The following is a 21,598-nucleotide window of genomic DNA, read 5'->3' on the forward strand; positions in this document are numbered from 1 at the left end:
CAAACAACTGAAATAAACTGAAATATCGCTACATCTATTAACAGAAGTCGGGGTTTTTTTCCAGGCGGTGACCGAGGGATGAAGCCCCGTTTACAGCCTCCCCCTCTCGGGTCTGCGCTACCCGGACTCGCTCCGTCTCCTCCGGGAAAAGTGAAAAAGCGCACGGTCTCTCACCTTCTCCGGTTGTCCCGTACGAGCTGGAGAGAAGCAGGGCGACCAGAGCGATAATCCCAGCGACTCTTTTAGTCCCCAGATCCATGATGAAGCGGCGGGAGGCTGCAGAGGAGAGACACGGCCAACCTCTCCTCTCCAGCTCCAAGAGAGATCTCCCCAAACCCGAATGAAGGAGGAGAGGAGGAACGGAGAGAGAGAGAGAGAGAGAGAGAGAGAGAGAGGAGAGAGAGAGAGAGAGAGAGAGAGAGAGAGAGAGGTAACGTAGTTGTAGGCTACTGCGCGGCAAAATCTCCAACTTCCATGCGCCTCCTCCTCTTCTGAACCCCCCTTTCAGTCCCCGGAACGTTTTCCAAGACCCTCTGCAATGCCAAACTAGGTCTTCCAGTTTCCCATCTTCCACTGCGAGTGCTGCTGACACATAGCCCTCTTGAACAGTTACAGCTTTTTGGTCAGGTGTTATGCCGAATTTTGCATGCCTGCCGAGAATTGCATGCAGTAGGCTGCTTTTAAACTCTGTAATATTCTTTGTGGGGTTCATCAATGGCGATAAATGATTCCAAGTATATATTTCATGAATGTTTAGAGTTGCTAAGTATTTCTTGAGATTTAGCAAAAATATGTGGTGATAACCGCATTTCAATGAGCAAAGTGATTGAAAAGGTACTAAACAGGTGGAGGCATAATTCGGCAGAACAGATGTTGTCTCACAGAAATATGTGAGATCAGGTTAATTGTAGGCTACCTGCTGAGATTTGCATCCACCTTTTCAGCATAAAAGAGCATTAGGCATACCACACCGCAAGGTGCATGCAATACTCAGCAGGCAATAGGCTACACGTTGTAGTAGGCTAACATGAACGTAGCCTAAGCACGAAACGTGTGAGGTCCCTGTTGAAACTGAAGGGATTATTTTTCTGTCTTTCTTTTTTCTGCAAAGTAACCTCACTTTTGGGGGCCTAAAAATATTCGAAAACTCACCAAACTTTGCACATAATTCAGACACAGCAAAAACTTTCTTATTTTATGGGTTTAGCGCATGGACTGACAAAATGGCTCGCTAGCACCACCTACAGAGCAGCCCCCGGACAAAGCTTCACCTATACGTGTACGAAATTTCTGTGGTACGTGTATCGTTTCCAGACGCACAAAAAAAGCCTCTTGGAGCCATTGCCTAAACCAAACAGGAAGTCGGCCATTTTGGATTTAATGGTCTTTTTTGGCATTTACAAACTTTGTGTAATTTGAGATTTAGTCCGACTGACTTCAGATTTGTGCTGTGCAGTCTAAACCCACTGACGATTAAAAGTTGTGCATACGGTGAATTTTCATGCAACAGTGTGCCGATAGCATGGCATCCAAACTTGATGATTCAGCATAAAACAGGAAGTTATTCAATCTTCAGTCTACATGCTCACATCTGCACTAAATTAGGATTACAAGTCCCGCCCTGAACACATCCATATGCCAATATTCACTCAAAATCATAGCGCAACCTGCTGGTGGTTAATGGCTCAGTTAATGGCTTGGCAGTGGCATGCTTCGACAGACACAGGAAGTTGTTGTAACTTTACTGTACATGCTCAGATCTCTACAAAAATTTACAAATTTAATAAAAGTCCAGCCCATTCACCCATGGTCATAGCGCCATACCTGCTGGCAACATCCACCTGGAACACATTGCAGACCGATTTGCAATTGCGAAATCTGATTTCTTTTGGTGAATTTAAACACACATAAATTCTCAAACTCTCACTTTTTGAAAGTCACTGCTTTTAAAATAACTAAATCCTTTAAACCTATGGTATGTATAAATTGTACTTTTAAGTAGTCTAATGTGGTTTGTTTATGTATCTTAAGGGTCTTGTTAAATGTTCCTTGTTGTTGTGCGTGTGCTTGGTGTTCATATTTGTAACTGTGCTTTGTTAATATGCTGCCATTTTGACCAGGTCTCTCTTGAAAAAGAGGTTCTAAATCTCAATGAGATCATCTGGTTAAATAAAGGTTAAATAAAAAAGAGGAAATGACTTTTAACGAAGCACCCCCGTGGCACGTTTCACCAACATTTATGAAATTTCTGTGGCACATGCATGTCCAGATGTACCAAAAAACCTCTTGGAGCGATGCCCTAAATCCAACAGGAAGTCGGCCATTTTGAATTTTACGGTCATTTTTGGATGATTTACACGCTCCGTACTTTAACAAACTCCTCCTAGGGATTTAGTCCAATCGACTTCACATTTCTTCATTGATGAAGTTATGTTGTGAATCTTTTGAGTTTTCTCAGATCTGTACCAAACTTCACATGGTCAATATCAGTCCCGTCCTGAACACATCTACATGAAAATATTCACTCAACGTCATAGCACCACCCACTGGTAACAGGAAGTAAGGCGTTTCTGACAAAACGTGGCCGCATCACACCTGAGGCCCTGCGAGGGCCCGCCCAACGGTGCTTGCAGCTTTAATTATCTGTGCATTTCATTTTCCTACAGATAGCCGAACTACTGGAAAATACTTGAAAGAAGGGAAGAAAGAAAATGTTTTGGTTTTACAAGTTGTTCTTAAATCCGTTAAAGTCTCTCCTAAGTTTGTAAGTTAACGCTAATAACATTTGTGACTTTAGGAATGTGAGGTTGCTAGGAAACATCCATAGCTCTGTCCAGTCAAGAGCAATCAACCATGTAATTAGGAAGTCAGTGTAGCAGCACAAACTAGCATAACTCCAAAACATGTCGTAGCCAGATGTAGGCATTAGCTTACTGTATTTCATCCGGGAATTCCAGCTCATTTTAGTGGGCCCCAAATGGCTAATAATGTACTAGGCTACCACTTCTGCTGGTCAAAGATACTTTATTTGTTGCAAGAAATACTAGCAAAATTCTCAATCTCCAATAAATTCAAATATTAGGTCATACTGATGGTTAAAAAGGGATACTGGTATGTCACTAAGGTGTTGACTATTGAGATGCTCTTTTTTTTTTTTTTTTTTTTTTTTAATATTTAGAAAGCATTTTTGTTATATTTCTTGAAATTCCATTCCATTCCAATAGCAATCAATAAATCAAATGCTCTGACACAAATGTGAAAAAAATCCTGGGGCTCTAATAAGCACAGCCAATCATTTCATTACGTCCGCTCTCAGCAAAAAGGCAAGCGACCTTTTCTGGTTCTACAGTTGTTAAGGACACCTTCCACTTTGAATCTAAACAGAAACGATGCACTCTCTGAGCAATATGGCTGCTGTCAGTTATTTCCCCTCTGTCCACGACAGTACAACAGAAAATAAGAAAATCTGGGCTCCTTTTAACCCTAAAAAAACCCAGCTGAACTCTTGGACTATCAGTTCCTCTTCTGATAAAGACTGCAATGTGGCTGCTGATGAAAACAGCTCCACCGCTCAGCAGGTTGAAGCTAAAGCAGCCTGGATGACATTGGGACATTTGGCATCGGCTGATTACCGACCTCTGGACGTCTTCAGTGGGACAGCAGAGGCTCCTGGTTCAGCCTCATCGAGTGAGGCAGAAGAACTGTGTGAGCTCTGCATCAGGCTGAAAGAAATCGAGTTACGCAACATGATAGGAGAAACTTCTGGCATCCCGGAGTGTAAGTAGACAACGATAATAATTACCTGTGCTGCTATTAGACTACTTAAAGAGCCAGGGAAGTCAATAAAGTTAGCTGTTGTGCAATTTTGAATGTGGATCATTATCACAGTAACTATCATTCAGTCATGATCAATAGAATTAGAAAGCTTTATGATCTCTTCAGCTCATTTGAGTCTGCTTTTCAGGAAAAATGACATGCATACAGGAAAAGAGACGCTGTTGTTCGTATACAATATTTTATTTAATTTTAATCATGTACACTAATATTTCTTTCATTCTGTATTTCTGATGGTCTGAAGGGCTTTATTGGCATGGCAAACAGACATTTACGTTGTCAAAGCAAGTGCGAAATAAAAACACGTAAACAGAAGAATTGTGATATTAATTAATTCTCTCTCTCTCTTTCAGATAAATATCTGAGGAACATCAAATACTGCATGATGAAGCAGGCGAGGAAAAAGACGCCAGTGGCAAAGAAAAAAAGACACTATTTTTAACAGACACAGTAACTTTTTGTTTATTCTAATGAATAAATACTTGACAGCAATCTTCTAAACCGTTATCAAACATGACTATAAACCTTTTAATGTTTCCAGTTATCCAGCATGGGAATGTGAAAAGGCTGCTTTAGGAAGTTTCTTTTATCAGTTTAGGCTTTTCAACTTCCTCTTCAGTGCTTGATAAAGACCCAGAGATGATCACATAGTATGAAAATTTTGTGAGCATTTAAGTGACGGTGAATGATGCGATGCATTTCTGAGCTAATACAAAGCTCCTGGCATGTGTTGGCACATCCAGGGAGCCCCGTGGGTAGCCTGGTTCCAGTCCTCCGAATTGCTGCCGTCATCTTTGTTGTTTTTTTCAACAGCAATTAAAACAGTAAATTACTGATCACTTCACTCATAGCAATGTGAATAATAATGTGAAACAAAATAGCAATTGTCTGATTATCAAGCTACCTCAGGGGACCATGTTGTAGAAAATAATATTGGTGTGGCAAGCCATATTTTCAGATTAAAAACCCAAAATAATTGCTAAACTGAGAGCATGGTTTAGGAGAAATTGGAATAAATACTTCTGCATATGAACTTTTCAGAATAAAAGTAGGTAATTATAATTCTATAAAAAGTCAGTAATACGTAATTCACTGCAGCATTTAATTGCTACCAACTAAACTAAAACACAGACTAATTACTGGTTTCAGAAAAAAAGTACTTGAAAATACTTTAATATCCTGTTTGATAATGTCACAAAAGCCATTGTCAGTTCCTTTCATTGTTAAAGCAGAAATGATTTCTCAAAATACCTCCTGGTATGTGTTAACAATCAAATAGGAATTGCACAGCATGTTATAAAATTCTGCTTTCTTTGCTTTTATTTAGTGGGTAAGAAGATGAAATAACTTAGGCCTATTTTTCCCTCTATAGTAGACCATCCTATCATATGTTGTTCTGTATTCTTCAGCCTGAGAGGTTAACAAATCCTTTTAGGTCAAAGAGCTTCCACAAGAGAAAAATTAACACTACGTGCGTATCCAATTTCCTGTCAAACCATATTTTCAATTTGAGCATAAATAATAATAACAACTGATTAAAAAGTCTTTGGTCTAGACCAGAGGTATTCAATTAGAATTCAAAAAGGTCCAGTTAGAGAAAATTTCCCGAAGCAAAGGTCTGGAACAACGACTAACTAGCGTTATCATTCAGTACCATAACGTATAGTTGTATCAACATATGTTTTTAGTCAATAACGGACTGTCAAATCAAATAATAGTCAGTTTTCACATCAAACTGGAGGGATAATAAATAATATCTACTCTAATAATAAATTCTAAATTTAAGTAAACTAAAATAAAGTGCTTAATTTTTAGAAAAAATTATATAACAAATGTAGCTTGAAGTGATTAATTGCAGTCTTAACCGATTTTATAATAAACACTCAACACATCATAACAAATGAACAGCTGTAATGCCTCTGCTTCTCTTTCATCCCCTACATAGCTACCACTCCTACATTCTCTTCTTCAGTGAGAAACGTGAGCTCTTTTTGGGGAGTCTGACTCCCCTAGTTAAGGTTTGGACCCCCCCAAAAGAGGCAAAAACAACAGTTCAGGGGGTCTTTCTTACCTGTAATTGTAAATATTACAATATATTTCCCATACTCATGCCTTATATTTAAGAATTTTGAAATACAATTTTAGACACCTAAAATGGACCGTACCATTTTCTAACATTGCCATAAATTGAAGGTCTGTCTGCCCACATCACTTGCAGCTGCTCCAGTCTGGTACATCACACACTAATGGAGACACTGTAAGTTAATGTCAGTAGTTAACTATCCAGCTGCTTAAATACACTTATCTTTCCTACCTTCGGAGTTTCGTAATTACCATTTCTTTCACTTAAAATGAGCTATCTGATGTTAGCTAGCTGAGAGTCCACCCTGTCGTTTCATTATCACTATGTAATTAATTTTTTTTAATGTAATTGTCAGCTAACACAGTTGCTTAGGCATGAGCAGTGAAATTGGGGATTAGTTATTGTAGAGATACAAATTTACATTAATATAAAGTTTATTATTTCATTTGGAGTATTCTTTCACAATAAACATGGCCTTTGTTTTAACTCTGGAATTCCCCCCAAAAATTCCCCAACAACAGTGTCTGACTACTGCTTTATTGGACGCAGATTACATCATTCACAGTCAACATGAGCAAGAGGAAAGGAGGTATTTGCTAAAAAAGAGTAAGTTGAAACTTGATGGGAATGATAAGAATGAGGAATTAGAGATGATAGTGCAGACTGTGTTTTATGATAGTGTCTTTAGTTCTGGATCAGCATTGTATGGGTCTGGTTTGAGCGGCCATGACCTGTCTGCTGTTGTGTGTCTGACTTTCTGGCAGTTTTGCTCTAGAATACTTGGTGACCCCTAACTTAAAAAATTGTCGTGTGGTAACCCCTGAACTGGTGTAATGAAATCGATTTTGTCATCATCTACAGACTGATGACATTAGTTAAATAAGCAAGGATATTGTAAGCGTTGTAAGATTTTAGTTCACTGAAGCACGCGTCTGTGCTGTACTGGATTTCCTCTTCTGAATTCGCACCCTGACCAGCAGAAGGACATACGGCAAACCTTGGCACCTATTATGTGACTTTATTGATTTTGTTGCAACAGCTTTGGCAACATTATTTAAATGAAACAGTCATGCCAATAAACCACACTAAACTGAACAGAACTGTATTTCCATCATGTTTTCAACATGGCCATCTGTTTGTTTTACAGATTTTATAAAAAAAATTAGTGCTACATTTGAACAGAAACTTGGCTAGTGGCTTCATAGAAGGAAAGAGTGAATGTGACACTGGCTATAATACAACACGTGGGTTAAAGCAACACCGAATCAATACACAGCAGGAGTTTCATACCAATTTGTGTGACACAGAATCGTCTGGGGAGGAGGTTATGGTGTCACGTTCAACGGATCAGGTCCAGCACTGAATATTAACTGAATACATTTATGAGAGAGGCCTTTGGTTGCATTCAGCATCAAGTAAAAGCCCTGAAAACAGAGAGGAGAGGGGACTGCGTGCAGAGAAAGTCAGCAGGGGAATCTGATAATGAAAACCTACTGAGAGTATAGACAGCAGGGGATTCGGATGATAAAAACCTGTTGGGAGTAAACGCAGCAGGGGAATCAGATAACACTGAAGCCGGAGTCTGTGAGAAACAAGGGAACACATCGTGCACTAACACACACTCGACATGAGTGTCACACGCCTCGGTGGCCTGCGGCCACACCACACACAGAGAAACCAGCTGGCTGTTTAATGTTCAAACCAAATGGGTGGGAGATTTTAAAACTATGTGGTCGCAGAAGAGATTTGAAATTTAACAACTAAACACGAACAGCGGGAGAGTTAGAGAGAAATAAAAAAATATGGAAGTTAGACGCAGGAAAAGGTGCAATGGATAGAGGTTTGATGCTCTGTCAACTAGCTGAGTTAAGACACTAATTCACAAAAATTTATCACCTTAATGTGAATTGATAATTGATGTTAATCTGCCCAAACTGGACGCTACCAGTGGTCCAAAGCTCCTGTAATAACATTAGAGGTGTAAACACCAACACAGCCCTGGAACACCAAGCTTCCAGTCTGGCCAGAGTCAGCTAACAGGATGGCTAGCTGCACAGCTAACTGAGCTAACTAGCTAGTGGAAGCTACCATTAGCAGTAGTTAGCTAAAGTAACTGCTGTTAACAACAATTAAAGCTATCTGTCCATCAGGATAATCAGAAAGTTGAGCCAAAGCAGCCAGAGGACATCTGAGGGAAAATGTGAAAATATTTTCTCCATAAAATATGATTCACCAAACTTCACCAAAACCAGTAAATAAAGTTATAAAGTTGTGTTTTTGTATGGTAAAGGGAAAGGTCTGGCTATGCGAGACTAGCCCTCACTGCCAGTCTACTAGTTCCTGCTAATCAGACAAAAGTGGGCTTTTAGGGAAGGGTGCCTTTAAGGGACAGGAGTTAAAACGGATTGTACAGGCAGAGAGTGAATAGAGCTGCTTAAGCAGTGGACAATATGAGAAAAATAACATGTTTTTTGCAACATTAAAGCTTGTAAATATTTTCTTGAAGACATCCAATAAAAAGTATGAACCTGAAAATGAGGACAATATGGGACCTTTAATGGAATTTTTGGGGTTTGGTAAAACCATTTGGCAGGTGTGACCGAAACTGGGCCATTTGTTCAATTTAAAAAAAGAAAAGGCCTTTTCTTTTAGTTGACTAAGTTGTGCTTTTACAAAAATGTGTGTACAATGTGACCGGATTTGAACAAGATGAAGAAATAAGTTAAGTGTCTTTGTCAATATTAGGTCTGTATTAACAAGTACAGTAGATAACAAAGAAATGAAAAAATTGCATCTTTATTCTCTAGTTAGAGCTTTTCCATTTAGTTTGCTCAGATCATTTCGCAACAAATTTAGGCATTCACACATAATTAGAGAAAGCTGAATATTCATGTACAAACAAAGTGTGAATATTTGAGAAACACACTGACTCAGGCTTTGTTAGAAATTCTGTGATTCTCGGGATAAATATTGGTAAGAAACAGAAGCTTTTCATTACATTAATTTGAGTCAGTTCACTGCAGTCTCCTGTCTTATTCTGTTGATGTAAATGATCATATCTGTTGTCACGTTTGTTCCTAAAAATCAAGATAAGAGCTTTCTCTAATATATAAACAGTATGGAGGGAAGCAGTAGCAATTTTGTGCAACGTTTTAGAGCTAAGTTATTCATTTAAGGAAAAAAAGGTGAAATTGTGGGTGACTCCAGCCAAGCGTGACCCAGGCTTGGTAGCTTGTTAGTGGTTAGCTTGCCAACTACAGTAGTTTACCAACTTGCTCCGTGAGTAGTCCCTTTGTCACTGGTGGTTATTTTTATTATTAAATGAATACCTCTCTGACACTTTTTGGTGTGACCAGGCCTTTGGTCAAACTTATCTGAAAAAGCGGTAAAATCACCTATCAGTACGTATTGTAGGGAGTCAAAGCCAGTGAGCTGTCGATAGAACAGTTTTTAGGAGATAATGGAGTAAACTGAAGCATTAAAGGCTCAAAGAGACATGATGAGTGACTTTGCTACTGAATTATGTGAGTTGTTCCTGAGCTGCTGCTGCGTCTCTTTGTGTCCACACTCGTATTTATGTTGAATACCAGATGGAGCGAGCCTGTGAAAGATGCACTCTGACTCTGCTTTATATTCACAGCAGCAGCTGCAGGCTGTTCGAGGCCTGATGCCCGACCGGCCGGCCAGTTGGCTGAAACAGAAAAGACACTCAGTTTCTTTGAGTGCAGAGCAGAGATCAAGCCGCTGGGAGCCAGAAAAGAGGGAGAGAAATGAACGAGTTTCAGAGAGAATTCAACTCTTCTGTGCACTGTACACTGGCGCGCTGCATTGTGGGTAGAAGATTGCAAAAAGAGGGTTGCCTTTTTTTGACATAAAATAAAGAACCACTTAAGTCAAACAGCACTGAGTTATGCAGTGTTTATAGTGCAAAATGCATTTTTGCTGCTTTCCAGAAATAGCACATAAAGCACAACAGCTCCTTATCACATAAGAAATGTAACATTGAATGAACACTGAATCTGTATGTTGTTCAAAACCTACTTCTCAGAGCCTGCTGTCCCAAAATTGTACAACACAGTAAAGTCATTGGTTCAAAGTGAGCTCAAGAATATAGACTACTTCTATGCCACAACTAATATGTTGTCAAGTGTCAATATGACTCCTTAGATGAGTCTACCAGTGCATTATCTGACCACGGACTGGGCTCTTAAATCACGTTGCCTTGAAACAATGTTTTTGCCGCAGAACCACATGTCCGACAATGTGTCAGAAGCTCTCCGCCACACATTTGATAAGTGCTCCCTGGATGAAAAAAAACTGGCCTGGATTACTACTGACAATGGGGCAAACATCATAGCAGCAGTGAATAAGTTGAACTGGCCGTGGCTGAACTGCTTTGGTGACAATTTACATTTAGCAGTGGCAACGGCTAGTGGAAAGGGCATTTATTATAATTATATTATATATTATATTTATTAATAATCAAGTTATTAATTATCAAGTTCAAACTCGCTGAAATAGCTAATGGTATCCGAAAAACACAACAATGGAGCTGCACCAAAGAGGGTTAAATACAGTCAGTACACAAAATGGGTTGTAGGCGCATCATGTGTAACTTGTGGCAAAAGCAAAAGCAAAAGTACTGAGTCTGGATCTGGATTTACGTACAAGAATAAATTCCACATGGGTCAAAGGATTAAAACAGAAAACATATGCCAGACCTTAATAACACCACAAAGCGTAGGAAGCAGCTGAGCATAACTGGTTTAATTAGACTCAGTGCCCTGATAGGATGAAATAAACTCCAAGAACTCTTCAACAAAAAAACACATCATTATATGTTGAAAACAAATGAATAGCTCTTGAATCTTCACGTGCTACGGACATCAATCCTCTGACGACTGATTATTAATCAAATCCTTATCTGATGACATTAAATCTAAAAATATATAATATTAATCAGGGATTGACGAAAAACACCTACCAGCCATGCACTTTAACGACTTACATAATTACCTCTGCTGTCTGGATTTAATGAACTTCTCTAAGAATTAATGATAGAAAAAAAGTCTCACACAAAGTCTCCTGCTAACTAGATCAGGACTTATGTTTTTTTATGGCAGGTTTTGTTTGAAAGGGAAGTTTTTTAGAATTAGAGAGCCTTAGGTATGGACAGTTCTGCGTTGTTTAATCCTTACCTGACAGATGTTTGAAATGCCTGCAGGCTGCCAGACAGATGATGAAGACAGCAGCAGGTTTCCTCAGAGAGGCACTGGCTCTGCCAGGTGGACTGCGGGTGAGCTGCTCCAACTGATCTTTGAGAGGAGAGAACTGACATTTTGTTAGGCATTTTCTTGTCTGTCTGCAGCTACATGTCTTCTTCATTGACGACATGTTAAGACAGTGGACTGCTGGGCATAATGGCGCTGAGCTCTGGCACGGCACATCGCAAATGGAAGGCTGCAGATTTGCCTACATATCTGGCCTGCAGGGATTTATTGAACTGACGAGAGAAGCTTTTCATACAGTCTAAAACAGCTGTGGACAACAGATACTGTAAAAATCAACCATATTGATTTAAAGATACATGCAGACGTTCCTGCTCTGAATCACATAAAACGTTCTACCTCATGTCCAATGACCAGGGAAGTCTGTCCAGTTAGGAAGCAAAAGCAATTGTGAATCATTGTAACGTGTTTTGGTGCAAATGATGGTGACAACAGGTGCACTGGAGCGGCAACATCAAGAAGCGAGAAGTTGCCGTGATGAAAGTCACACGCGTTGGATCAGCCTGTGATTCATTTTTGTTTACTTTGATTTACGGTGTGATTTTGAATCCAGCTCTTAAGCGGTTGGTGATTTTGGTTTCCATTGTTATGTCATTTTGTTGTCAACGGTTTATACAATGTGCAGTAAAGATTTTGAACCTTTTGTAATCCTCAAGATTTGGTGTGTGATATGTGTTTCTTAATGAGCAGTGAATATTAACCACTGAGGTGATTTCTGCCTTCACAGGACATTTTTATGACTAAAATGAGAGTGTTTTTGGTGGATGTTTTCCTTCTGTATAACCTTAGTCCATTCTGCCCAGGCACAGTTTGCTAGATTGATGAGAAGCTGACCAGATCTTTGTGTCAGAGAATTATATTGTCTGATCTTCCCTCACCTTGTCTGTGTGTTTTTATATATATATATATATTTTTACGACTGGCTCAATAACAGTAAAAACAGCCTCAAGGTGTTTAATAATCCTGGATTTATGAAACCAAGTCAGAGAAGAAATGAGATCCAAATGGCATTAAATTGTGTAAGTATAACTTTTCTTCTGTTTTATCCTTGAAACAATGATGTTAAACAACTACAGACAGCAGCTTCACTAATCCTACTGGTTTCTCTTCCAGGGCAACTCAGGTTTTTGTTGTTTTGGAACAAAGCTGATCAGACTGGCAGCAGCCTCCTGGAAGCTTCAGACAGTCGAGCTGCTGGTCGGTTCACCGGAGCTCGTCTCTGCCAGGAATTAACACGCTTACTGCTGCCTTTCACAGCAACAGACAGCAGCTCTGCTCTGCTTCCTCTTTCTAAAGTCAGAATCAGAATCAGCTTCATTGCCAAGTAGGTTTACACATACAAGGAATTTGCTTTAGGGACTCGGAGTATAACAATAAACGGAAATACATAAATATAAAAATATATTCACCAATAGACATAAAAATCACAGCTGAAATGGAAGTAAGTCTCAGAGACCATTACATTAAACCTTAAATTGCATATTCTGTTTTTCTTCTTTATCGAGGTAATTGTTTTTTAAATAGGGCCTAAGGCTACATCCACACAATTATCTCCGTCCGTCTTAGCTGCACATCAGAATAGATCTCCATCTATATCAAAACGACTGAAACCACATATCCAGTGGAGTGCCCACATATGTACACATATGAGATGTTTGTCAATTTAGAAGATAATTTTGCAAGTCAAGAAAGTTTCACTTTGTAGTAAAACTGTTGGAAGTATAAGAAAGACCACACACTCAAAAGTTGCTAAGTGATGTCTTACCTTAACAACAAGCTACCGAAAGTGGCTGACGCTATGATGCTCGTGGGTTTCGTACGGGGATGTAGTCACGCAAGCAACAGGTCTTGCTTGTCTCATTCAAATATAAAATAACTCCCAAGCTGTAGTTTTCCCCTTAAAGGTCAGTGAGGATGACCTAATTAGAATGGGGAGCGATGTGATACAATACTTTTTATGTAGCAGTTATTTGAAACAAGAAAAAAATAATATAGATAACCCTGCTTGTCCATAACAACAATAAAAATAATAATAAGCTAGCAATCAGGTGACATGTCAACAGATGACATTTTATGCAAGGTATCGAATGTACTCAATTGGTATCGGTATCACTTTAAGGGTACTGGGTTTGGTACTGGTATCGTAAAATTTTAAACGATACCCAACCCTAAGCTGGTGACTGTACATCTTTTTTCCCGAATAAGTTCCCATGGTGGACACTGTTGGGGGAGGGACTTTGCTTCTCTGTTATCTGGAGGAATACTGGAAAGTGGAAACTCTTCAAGGAGTTCATTTTCTGCAGCTAATAAATTGTGTTTGATGTTGCCAAGTGGAAAAAAAAGCATGCATATATTGTTACTAATGCATTTACAGTATTGAACTGTCAGGCACACACAAAACATGCATTTACTACAGTAAGACAATATTCTCGCTGGTAATGCGTTGATCATCTCCGTGCAGTTTACTGGAACACACAAGGATTTTACCTTGGCTGAAAATACACTATTTTACTTTAAGTAGGCATTTTCCAAAGCTAAATATGGACATCCAGAAAGCTTTACACTCTGAAGGGAGTTTCAAATTTTTAATTTTGAAGAGTGCTGACAAGAAGTTAATCAACTTGTCAATCCGAGCTCTGTAGATAACTGGAGTTTAAATGGATTCCACCAGAGTTTCACTATTTTTGTGCATTAATGGCCTCATTAAAGGAATCGAGGAAAAGGGGGTTTCATTAAACCTGAAAATAGAATTTCAATTCACCTCCTTCATTAAAAATGTTTTTGAGAGGAAATCTGTCTGAGCCCAAATCAGCAGCTCAATTTTGGCGAGGAAATTAATTATGTAGTTCACAAATGACTTATGCACAGGAGGATAATATGGATATACATGAACTGATTTTTCTGTTGTAATGTGATGTTACTGAATGTATATCTCTTTGCTCATTATTCACAGCTCACTGTTCATCCTCAGCATCAGTACAAATGTGCTGTCTAGCATTGAGAAGAAGAAGAGAACATGTATCCAAATAGCTCCCAGAATATCGACTGGCTAACATAGTGTGCAGACAGGCGGGAAGACAAGAGGCCAGATAGACTGATGGACTGATGGTTGGTAAGCCAGCAGAGTCAGAGGAAGATGAAATGATTCTGGAGGAATTCATTTCAATGTAGTTTAATTTCTTGCCCAAACCATCTTAGTTGACACCGACTTTCTTAAAGTAAAATACTTGAAAAAAAGAAGAAATAGAGAGAAAAACTCAAGGCAGAGCAGAGCAGCTGGATAATGAGGAAGCAAATGACTGCAGGGGCAGCCTGCAGCAGGGACTCTGGAGAATGAGCCTGTTGAGGATGCTGGGAATCACCTGTAACACCCTCAGATCCACGGCTTTAAGTTAACCTGAACCCAGTCAGATGACAAATGCGGGAACCCACAAATGAAACCTGCTGGTAGGCTCTCTAAATGATCCTGGCAAGAGTAAAGAGTTGATATCCCAAAGGGGAAATAAAAGTCAATGAATAATAGAATATAGAAAAGTATAGCAATAATTAAAAGCAACAATGAATAGAAAAAGTTCACAAGTACAGAGCAGATACAATGGCAAATCCAATACTGTCCATTTAGAGAAGGTAGCCAGAAAATAAATGCCTGAAACTAAAGGGTCACCCTGTCAAATCTGTTGCAGGTCGCATTATATTTTGTTTAAAAAGCAGCTGACCATATGATATATACTGTATCTGCTGGTGCCACCTGTAGGGAGATAAAACCTCCATCCTGATGGAAGCAAACTGAACTCAGTGTTAAGGGTGCTGGGAGTCTGGTGAGATGGCAGGAGCTTTCTGTGTGGCTCTGACTTTATAACAAGTTTACAAAAGTGACTTTATGGGGTCTTGGCATAAAGCTTGACAACAGGGAAAGCAATGAATGGCTAGCTAAAAAAGATGCAGGCAAGGGGGGCTATCCAGAGTGGATAAAGCCAGAGGGCTAACTGAAGGGGATGCAGGCAAAGAGCTATTTGATGATGCTCCAGGAATGAGGCTACTGGAGACTCCAGAGAGGCACTGGGAGAAAACTGGGAAATGCAGAGAAGGCAGAAAAGACAGCAGACAGGACTGATATCTCTACACGACATAGGAGCAACTTAACAAGTCATAGATTTCATAAAAACTGTGGCCACATCATGCCACGCTGTGAAGCTTTCTGTTGTTATTACAAATTCTGATTCAATTAGTGAGCTCCATCAATGCACACCTCTTCCTGCAGACTCAAAATGTAGCGGACCTTTATTCCACTTGGTGTACCTGAAACTCACCCAGGTAGGCCGAGTCACTGTATTAAAAACACGTTAAGTCATTTTATCCTGGTATTGTGTTATAGTAGACAACCAATTCTGCATCTAGGACACTTTGCATGGATATGCAAACGTGCAACTTTTGTGATAATTCCTTTAAGGTTTTCCGTGTTTCCCACAGAATGACAGTGTAACAGTGGCGCACTTTTTTTTAAGCCGGATCTCCTAAATTGACAGCGTTGTGTTGGACTGATTTCAGCTGCGTTCACGACGGAGAGAGGGCGAGAGAGAGAGAGGGACGGGTGAGCGAGACAGTGAGAGGGACTAGCGAGGGGATGTGCTGCGAATGCCATCAAATACGATTTTAAATAGTAAAAAAAAAAATCGAAAATCAATATGTGGCGGTCGGCGTTGATATTGTGGCGGGCTGCCACAAATAAATGAAGGTATGGGAAACACTGGTTTTGATATAGTATTCTGAAACTTTGGTTCAGAGTCCAGTTTGGTCATGGGTTACAGAGAAACGAAAAAAAAGGAAAAGAAAAAGAAAACGTCAATACAAGTGAAGAACTTCACTGATATGATTGCAGGTGAAGGTAGTCAAATGAAAACTGCATCTTCTTTTCTCCGTATAGATTATGTTCATTTGTCGCATTTTGAATATATAAGCATGAATTTGATCCTTGATTTTCATGCTTGAATTTCTGTACCAGCAGTGAAGCCGATACTGATACTTTACTTTATTGTCACATACACATACATGTTCTGAAATTCATTCTGTGCATTTAACCAATCCCTCAAGGGAGCAGTGGGCAGCCACTGTGCAGCGCCCGTAGACCAACTCCAGATGTTTATCAGTGTATGGTCAATAGCACTGACTGGAGAACCTAACATGTTTTTTGATGATGGGGGAAACCGGAGCACCCGGAGGAAACCCACGCAGACATGGTGCGAACATGCAAACCCAAGATGATGAGTGAAGAAGACAGAGAGACACACAATCGTAACTGAAATAGAAGTGTAAAAAAAAAAAGTTTACTTTACAGGGGTTGTTTCTTTCTCTTTCTATTGAAGTTATGTGAAAATGTAAAACGTTTTTGAAGTGTATCTGATTTAAGTTGAACAGCCTCAGTAATGGAAATGTTCTTTCTTTCTTTATTCACACAATGTCTGACAGGAGCAAAAATATATATGAAAATAGTGTGAATTATCTGGACCTATGAAGCTGTGTTTGGTTTATCTCACCTGACACACTAACAGCCTCAGAAGTGGAAACGTCTCTTTCAAGATAACAGATGTCAGAGCGGCTAAAGCTTTCTCAAATATATGAAGGATATACAATTACTGTTTATCTCAGATCCAGCAGTGAGAAGTTGCGACAAAGTGTCTGGTAAATGGTTGAAATGTCATGTTGAGCCAAAAGCTTATCTCTTAACGTGCATATTCCTTTCATTTCTCCTGGTAGGAAAGAAATAGGATCCTGAATTGAATTGAGTTTTAACTGACAATCATCTCAACAGAAAGTCCCACTTACTGACACTTTTTTATACAATTTAGTTTTACTATGAAGTTTATTTTGGGTATTCTTCGGCTGAGATAACTCTGTGGATCTGAGAACAAGCTACGAAACTATCATGTTGTTTCTGCTGATTATCTCTGTCTTTTCAAGTGAATAAAGGATGAAACAACCATCAACAATGATGGTTGTTCCATCCGGTAACTCACAGTATACCGTTTATTGTGGCACACTCAGAATGAGATAAATAAATCAGTGGAGCAGCGTTTGCCTGTGGATGTTTTCAACAGAGAGCAAGATGCTGCAGTAATTTCACTGACTCAACAGAGAGGAGTTTACCTGCTGTTTAATCTGTGAGCACCTCTGACTGTTCAAGCAGAGAGAAGTGAGTGAGAATGAGTGATGGGTTGACTGACTGATATTCCTTCATTGTTTCATTTATCTGACACTAACTTTAGTAATTTAATGTGCAGGACAACAGCAGCAGCTGCAGATCTCCATCACTGGATATGGTCAGTACTGCTTTTAACAGCATTCACAGTGCAGTAGGGTTGCTACCAATTCCATTTTCATAACGGATTAAACTAGTAATTTTCTGGATTTATCATTTGGTTAATAAAATATCAGAAAACGGTGAGAATCACCATCGCAATTTCCGAAGGGATATCATCATATTGCCTGTCTGTTCAAATAAATATTCAGTTTGCTATCAACACAGAAAAGCAGTAATTCCAACTAAGTTACTGGGGACTGTGGCATTTTCCCTTATAAATTACTACAAGGTACTATGTGTAACATTTGCTCAGAACTTTAGTATAAAACATTCAAAAAATCACCAGAACATGAACAGAATGTGAAGAAGTCTCCATTCTGTTCGTCATGTCAAAGACTATATAATGTGTTGCAGAGGTATCAACTGAAGGTAGCACGCTAACCTGCTAGCCCCGGCACGTACTGTTGTAATAGCACTTGTGCCTCAAGAGATGACAGCAAGTCACTGTAGCATCCAGTCTGCCCTCAGTCCAACATGAGAGGGAGAAGAAGTCGAGCTGAACAAGGGCTTGTAAAGACGAACACTGTGGAGAAAGGTCCGGCTATGCAACACTAAGCTGAAGGTAACTTACAGCCCTTGGTTAGTTTCACAGAAAAACAAAGATGGCTAAGAAAAGAAGCAATATGAAAAGCTATAACGTAAACTAAAGAGTGACACCACACGTGAAGATTATGAGATAGCAGTATTATTTTGACTGGCTCTCAGAATTTCAGCAGTTTGGTCGAATTTTGCGTATTCCTCCCCTGCTGTCGATCGGTTCACAATATTGTAACCACTTGGCATTACTGTTATAAGTTGAGGCAAGATTTGTCTGGAGCATTGGCCAGAAATTACACAGTGTACCTTCAATTAATCTTGCTACAAAATCAATGTAGTTGTGTGTGTCAGTTCTGCAAAGATGCATGTAAATGTCTGTGGATTGCGTTTGTTGAAAACAAACAGCTGTGTATGTTCACTTACTTACAGACAGAAAATCATGTTTTAGCTTTGCATGGACAACTCAAAAACTCAAGGGGTGAATGGAGAGGAAAAAAGGGGGAAAAGTGCTATAAAACTAAAACTGTTCATGCTTCTTCTAATAATTGGCCAAATGCAGTAAATTCTCTCTGACAGAAAGTACTCATAGATTCTGGCCCACACTGCTGTTCAACATACTGTACATTTATAAGCTAACACAACAATTGGAAGTGGTGAAAAGTTCATTTTGGCTTGGATATAAAGAAACGTTTTGATACAATTGTGCCTCCAACTTTTCAGGGGCATTTGTAATAAAATCTGCAGTACAAACAGCTTCTGTGTTGCCTTTCCTGGTCAGGGAGCTTGTCTGCAAATTTAGAAGCAAGCAAGCAAACTTTATTCACAAAGCCTGAATCCATCCTGCTGAGCACCAAGGACATCTTCAGCAGGGAGTCCAGAGGAGAGACCGGCAGGAAACTGTTGAGAGCTGCAGCTCACTGTCCATCAACGGCTTTGTCCAGAGAGGCAGCAGCTAACATTTCAAAACCCGTACCCACAAAGAGACCATCTGGCCGGACACAATACTGTCAAAGAGAGTACATTTTGATAGGTTTAACCATTCTTTACATCTGTTATGATAGCGTAATTAAAATGTAACTGCTGATATGTGAGTAATCTGCCACATTGATTAAAAAGAAAAGTCCAATGGCGTTGACATACAGCCTGACTTTTACTCTCACTGTTTAATAAAAGTAGATTCAGCTGTAAATGAAGTGCCAAAGTAGGAAACCAAACTCATATTTCAACTTTTGCAACCACAATAAATTACAACGCTATGCTAATGATAAGCTGTTATGAGTAATATTTACATTGAATCTGCTCAAAACCTGACCTGATGTAGCCAGAACTCACAAAATACCTCAGTATCTTGTGTAGGTTTTTCTGCATCACAAGCAACTTTAAATCATCCATCCTGTCTATACAGAAGAGAACACCTAGAGCTACAGTAGTTCTCTTATGATGCTACACTGCAGAACCCGAGGGACACATTATTATGTGCTAGTGGATGTTCCTCTTCACTCTGAAATGTAACATGTTGGGAAATAAATGCCTTCTAAAGCTTGTTGACTTCAGGGCTGCTGAAAGACTGTCAACAGACACTTTGAGGAGATTCTGTGAGGAGATTCAGAAGAGTCTGAGCAAGAATGACGACTCTGACGTCTGCGGAGATGAAACGGCAGATGAGATCCTGAGCCTGCCATCTGAGCTGTCAAACGACTGAGCTGCTACTGAGAATTATCTGCAAAAAAACTTCTGCAGGAATTTTTCCCTGTTTCGTGTGTTTCCCATGGAATAGCTGGGAATCCTTAATTAAGTGTGGCATGTTGAAAGGAGCTTGTTACAATTTAAGATTTAAACCGCCGCTAATTAGTTTGATTTTAAAAAAATGCAGAAGAGGGCAGTTAAAAGTATTGTTAAGTTCTGGAGTCACTATTTGCATTTTTCTAATGTTTACATCATTTATAATATTCAAGTGCTCCCTGGTTTATTATCTACATTTCAGTTTGAAACAGACAGTAATTTTGCTTCTTGGTAAAAACGTTTTGATGGGCTTGCTCTCATGAGGAGTGTCTGTTCTGGCAATGTGCTGATTGCTTTGCAGTTTATGAGGAACTGCAGTAATTTTCATTATATTAAATTCTGATTAGAAATTTTGATAAGAAATGAATATGTGGCAGAGAGCAAAGAACAGCGGAAAATAAACCCTGAATCAGAAAAAGAGGAAGGCAGGACAACGCAAAGAAGCCAGAGGCAAGCAGTGATTGAACTATCGCTGTAAGGCCGGAAAAGCACCACCTCCTCCTGCTGAAACACACCGACAAGAGGTCTGATTTGGCAAAACTCAGGCACTCACTTAAAGCCCCATGAAGCTCCAAAAAGAGGAAGAACTGCAGTGAATGAGCACTTTTCTATGTCCAAAACTAGGAAGATTCCAGTTTGTTTATTGCCTGCATGCTGTAGGAATTAAGTGTCTTTCTTCCCTCATTTAAATGGACCGACAAACTCTAAGGTCGACCAAGCATCTCTAATTTATTATCTTCATCATTATTATTATCATCATTGTTTTTTTTACAGCATCTATTCTACTTATGAATCTTCACTCTGAATCTTTGACGTTATAACGAATACATCTTCATGCTAACGAGCAGATCTGAAGTAATCACTTGTTATATAGCGTATTGAACTCACTAAGCCCGCCTTGCGTTGCCATATATCTATTTTACATAATAACAAGGAAACTTGTAACTCTTAGCTCACTCATTACACTTTTGTTTCATTGTTTTTTAAGTGATCTTCTTTTAATCTTCTTTTAGGATTTTGATGTTTCCTTTAAAGATTATTTAGATTTATTTATTTTTTATTCTGTTGCTTTCTGGCTCTAAACTGATTACACAGCCTGCTCTAAATACCGATTTGTATAACCAACTGACATTCGAGGTTTGTATCCAGCTGGGGATCCCTGAGGAGTGTGGTGAAGCGTGATATTAGACCCTGAGCTTCACAGCGGGAGGCTTCAGAGTCCTAACAACCTCTGAGCATCTCCGACCCGTCAGCTGTGACGGACAGCGGCTCTCATCTGGAACAAAACACACACTAAAAGAGAGAAACTGTCTCAATAGTGTGAAACAATGATGAGAGGGTCGGCGGACTAAACCTGCTATTAGGGCAGAGTCTGTCTACAGATTACTTGACGCTTTGACAACATTGATGGATTTGGAGGAGACCAAGAAGATAAGTGACTCCATGTCACCTGGCAACATGAAGACACAACTGAAAGTCCAGGGGTAGATGTTGAATCCCGGTTAAGAGAATAACTGAAAGGTCACAAGTTCGACTCCTGTTGTAACTGTCTGCTTGTTCAGTGCATTGAAGGCTACTCTGGATGACTGCTAAAAGACTGAAGATGCAGTCATCAGATGTTTCCATTTGCCTGACTTTGACCAATGAAACAGTAAGAACAATGTCCAAACAGTACAGGGGAGGGGTTGGGAATCTTCTCGTTGTAAAGATATTGCT

General features: G+C 39.5%; 1 protein-coding gene across 8 annotated transcripts in view; it reads right to left on the minus strand.

The window, feature by feature from the left end:
- The window catches only part of LOC123971870 (contactin-associated protein-like 4), a 156,039-nt gene that overhangs the window by 133,140 nt on the left and 1,301 nt on the right, over positions 1-21,598 (minus strand). Inside the window, exon 1 of one of the 8 annotated variants that reach the window (XR_006825316.1) lies at positions 11,116-16,509. The exons of 1 other annotated variant lie outside the window; for it this stretch is intronic. Coding sequence is in view for 3 of the 7 variants with exons in the window: in XM_046050898.1 (XP_045906854.1) it covers positions 11,116-11,311 (196 nt within the window). In the remaining 4 variants the exon portion in view is untranslated. Of the gene's footprint in view, positions 1-11,115; positions 16,512-21,598 lie in introns of those variants that run through there. 6 more of the 8 variants (XM_046050900.1, XM_046050899.1, XM_046050901.1 and 3 more) reach the window with 6 other exon arrangements.

The sequence above is a fragment of the Micropterus dolomieu genome, linkage group LG06, assembly GCF_021292245.1.
Source record: "Micropterus dolomieu isolate WLL.071019.BEF.003 ecotype Adirondacks linkage group LG06, ASM2129224v1, whole genome shotgun sequence".
NCBI classification, from domain to species: Eukaryota; Metazoa; Chordata; class Actinopteri; order Centrarchiformes; family Centrarchidae; genus Micropterus; species Micropterus dolomieu.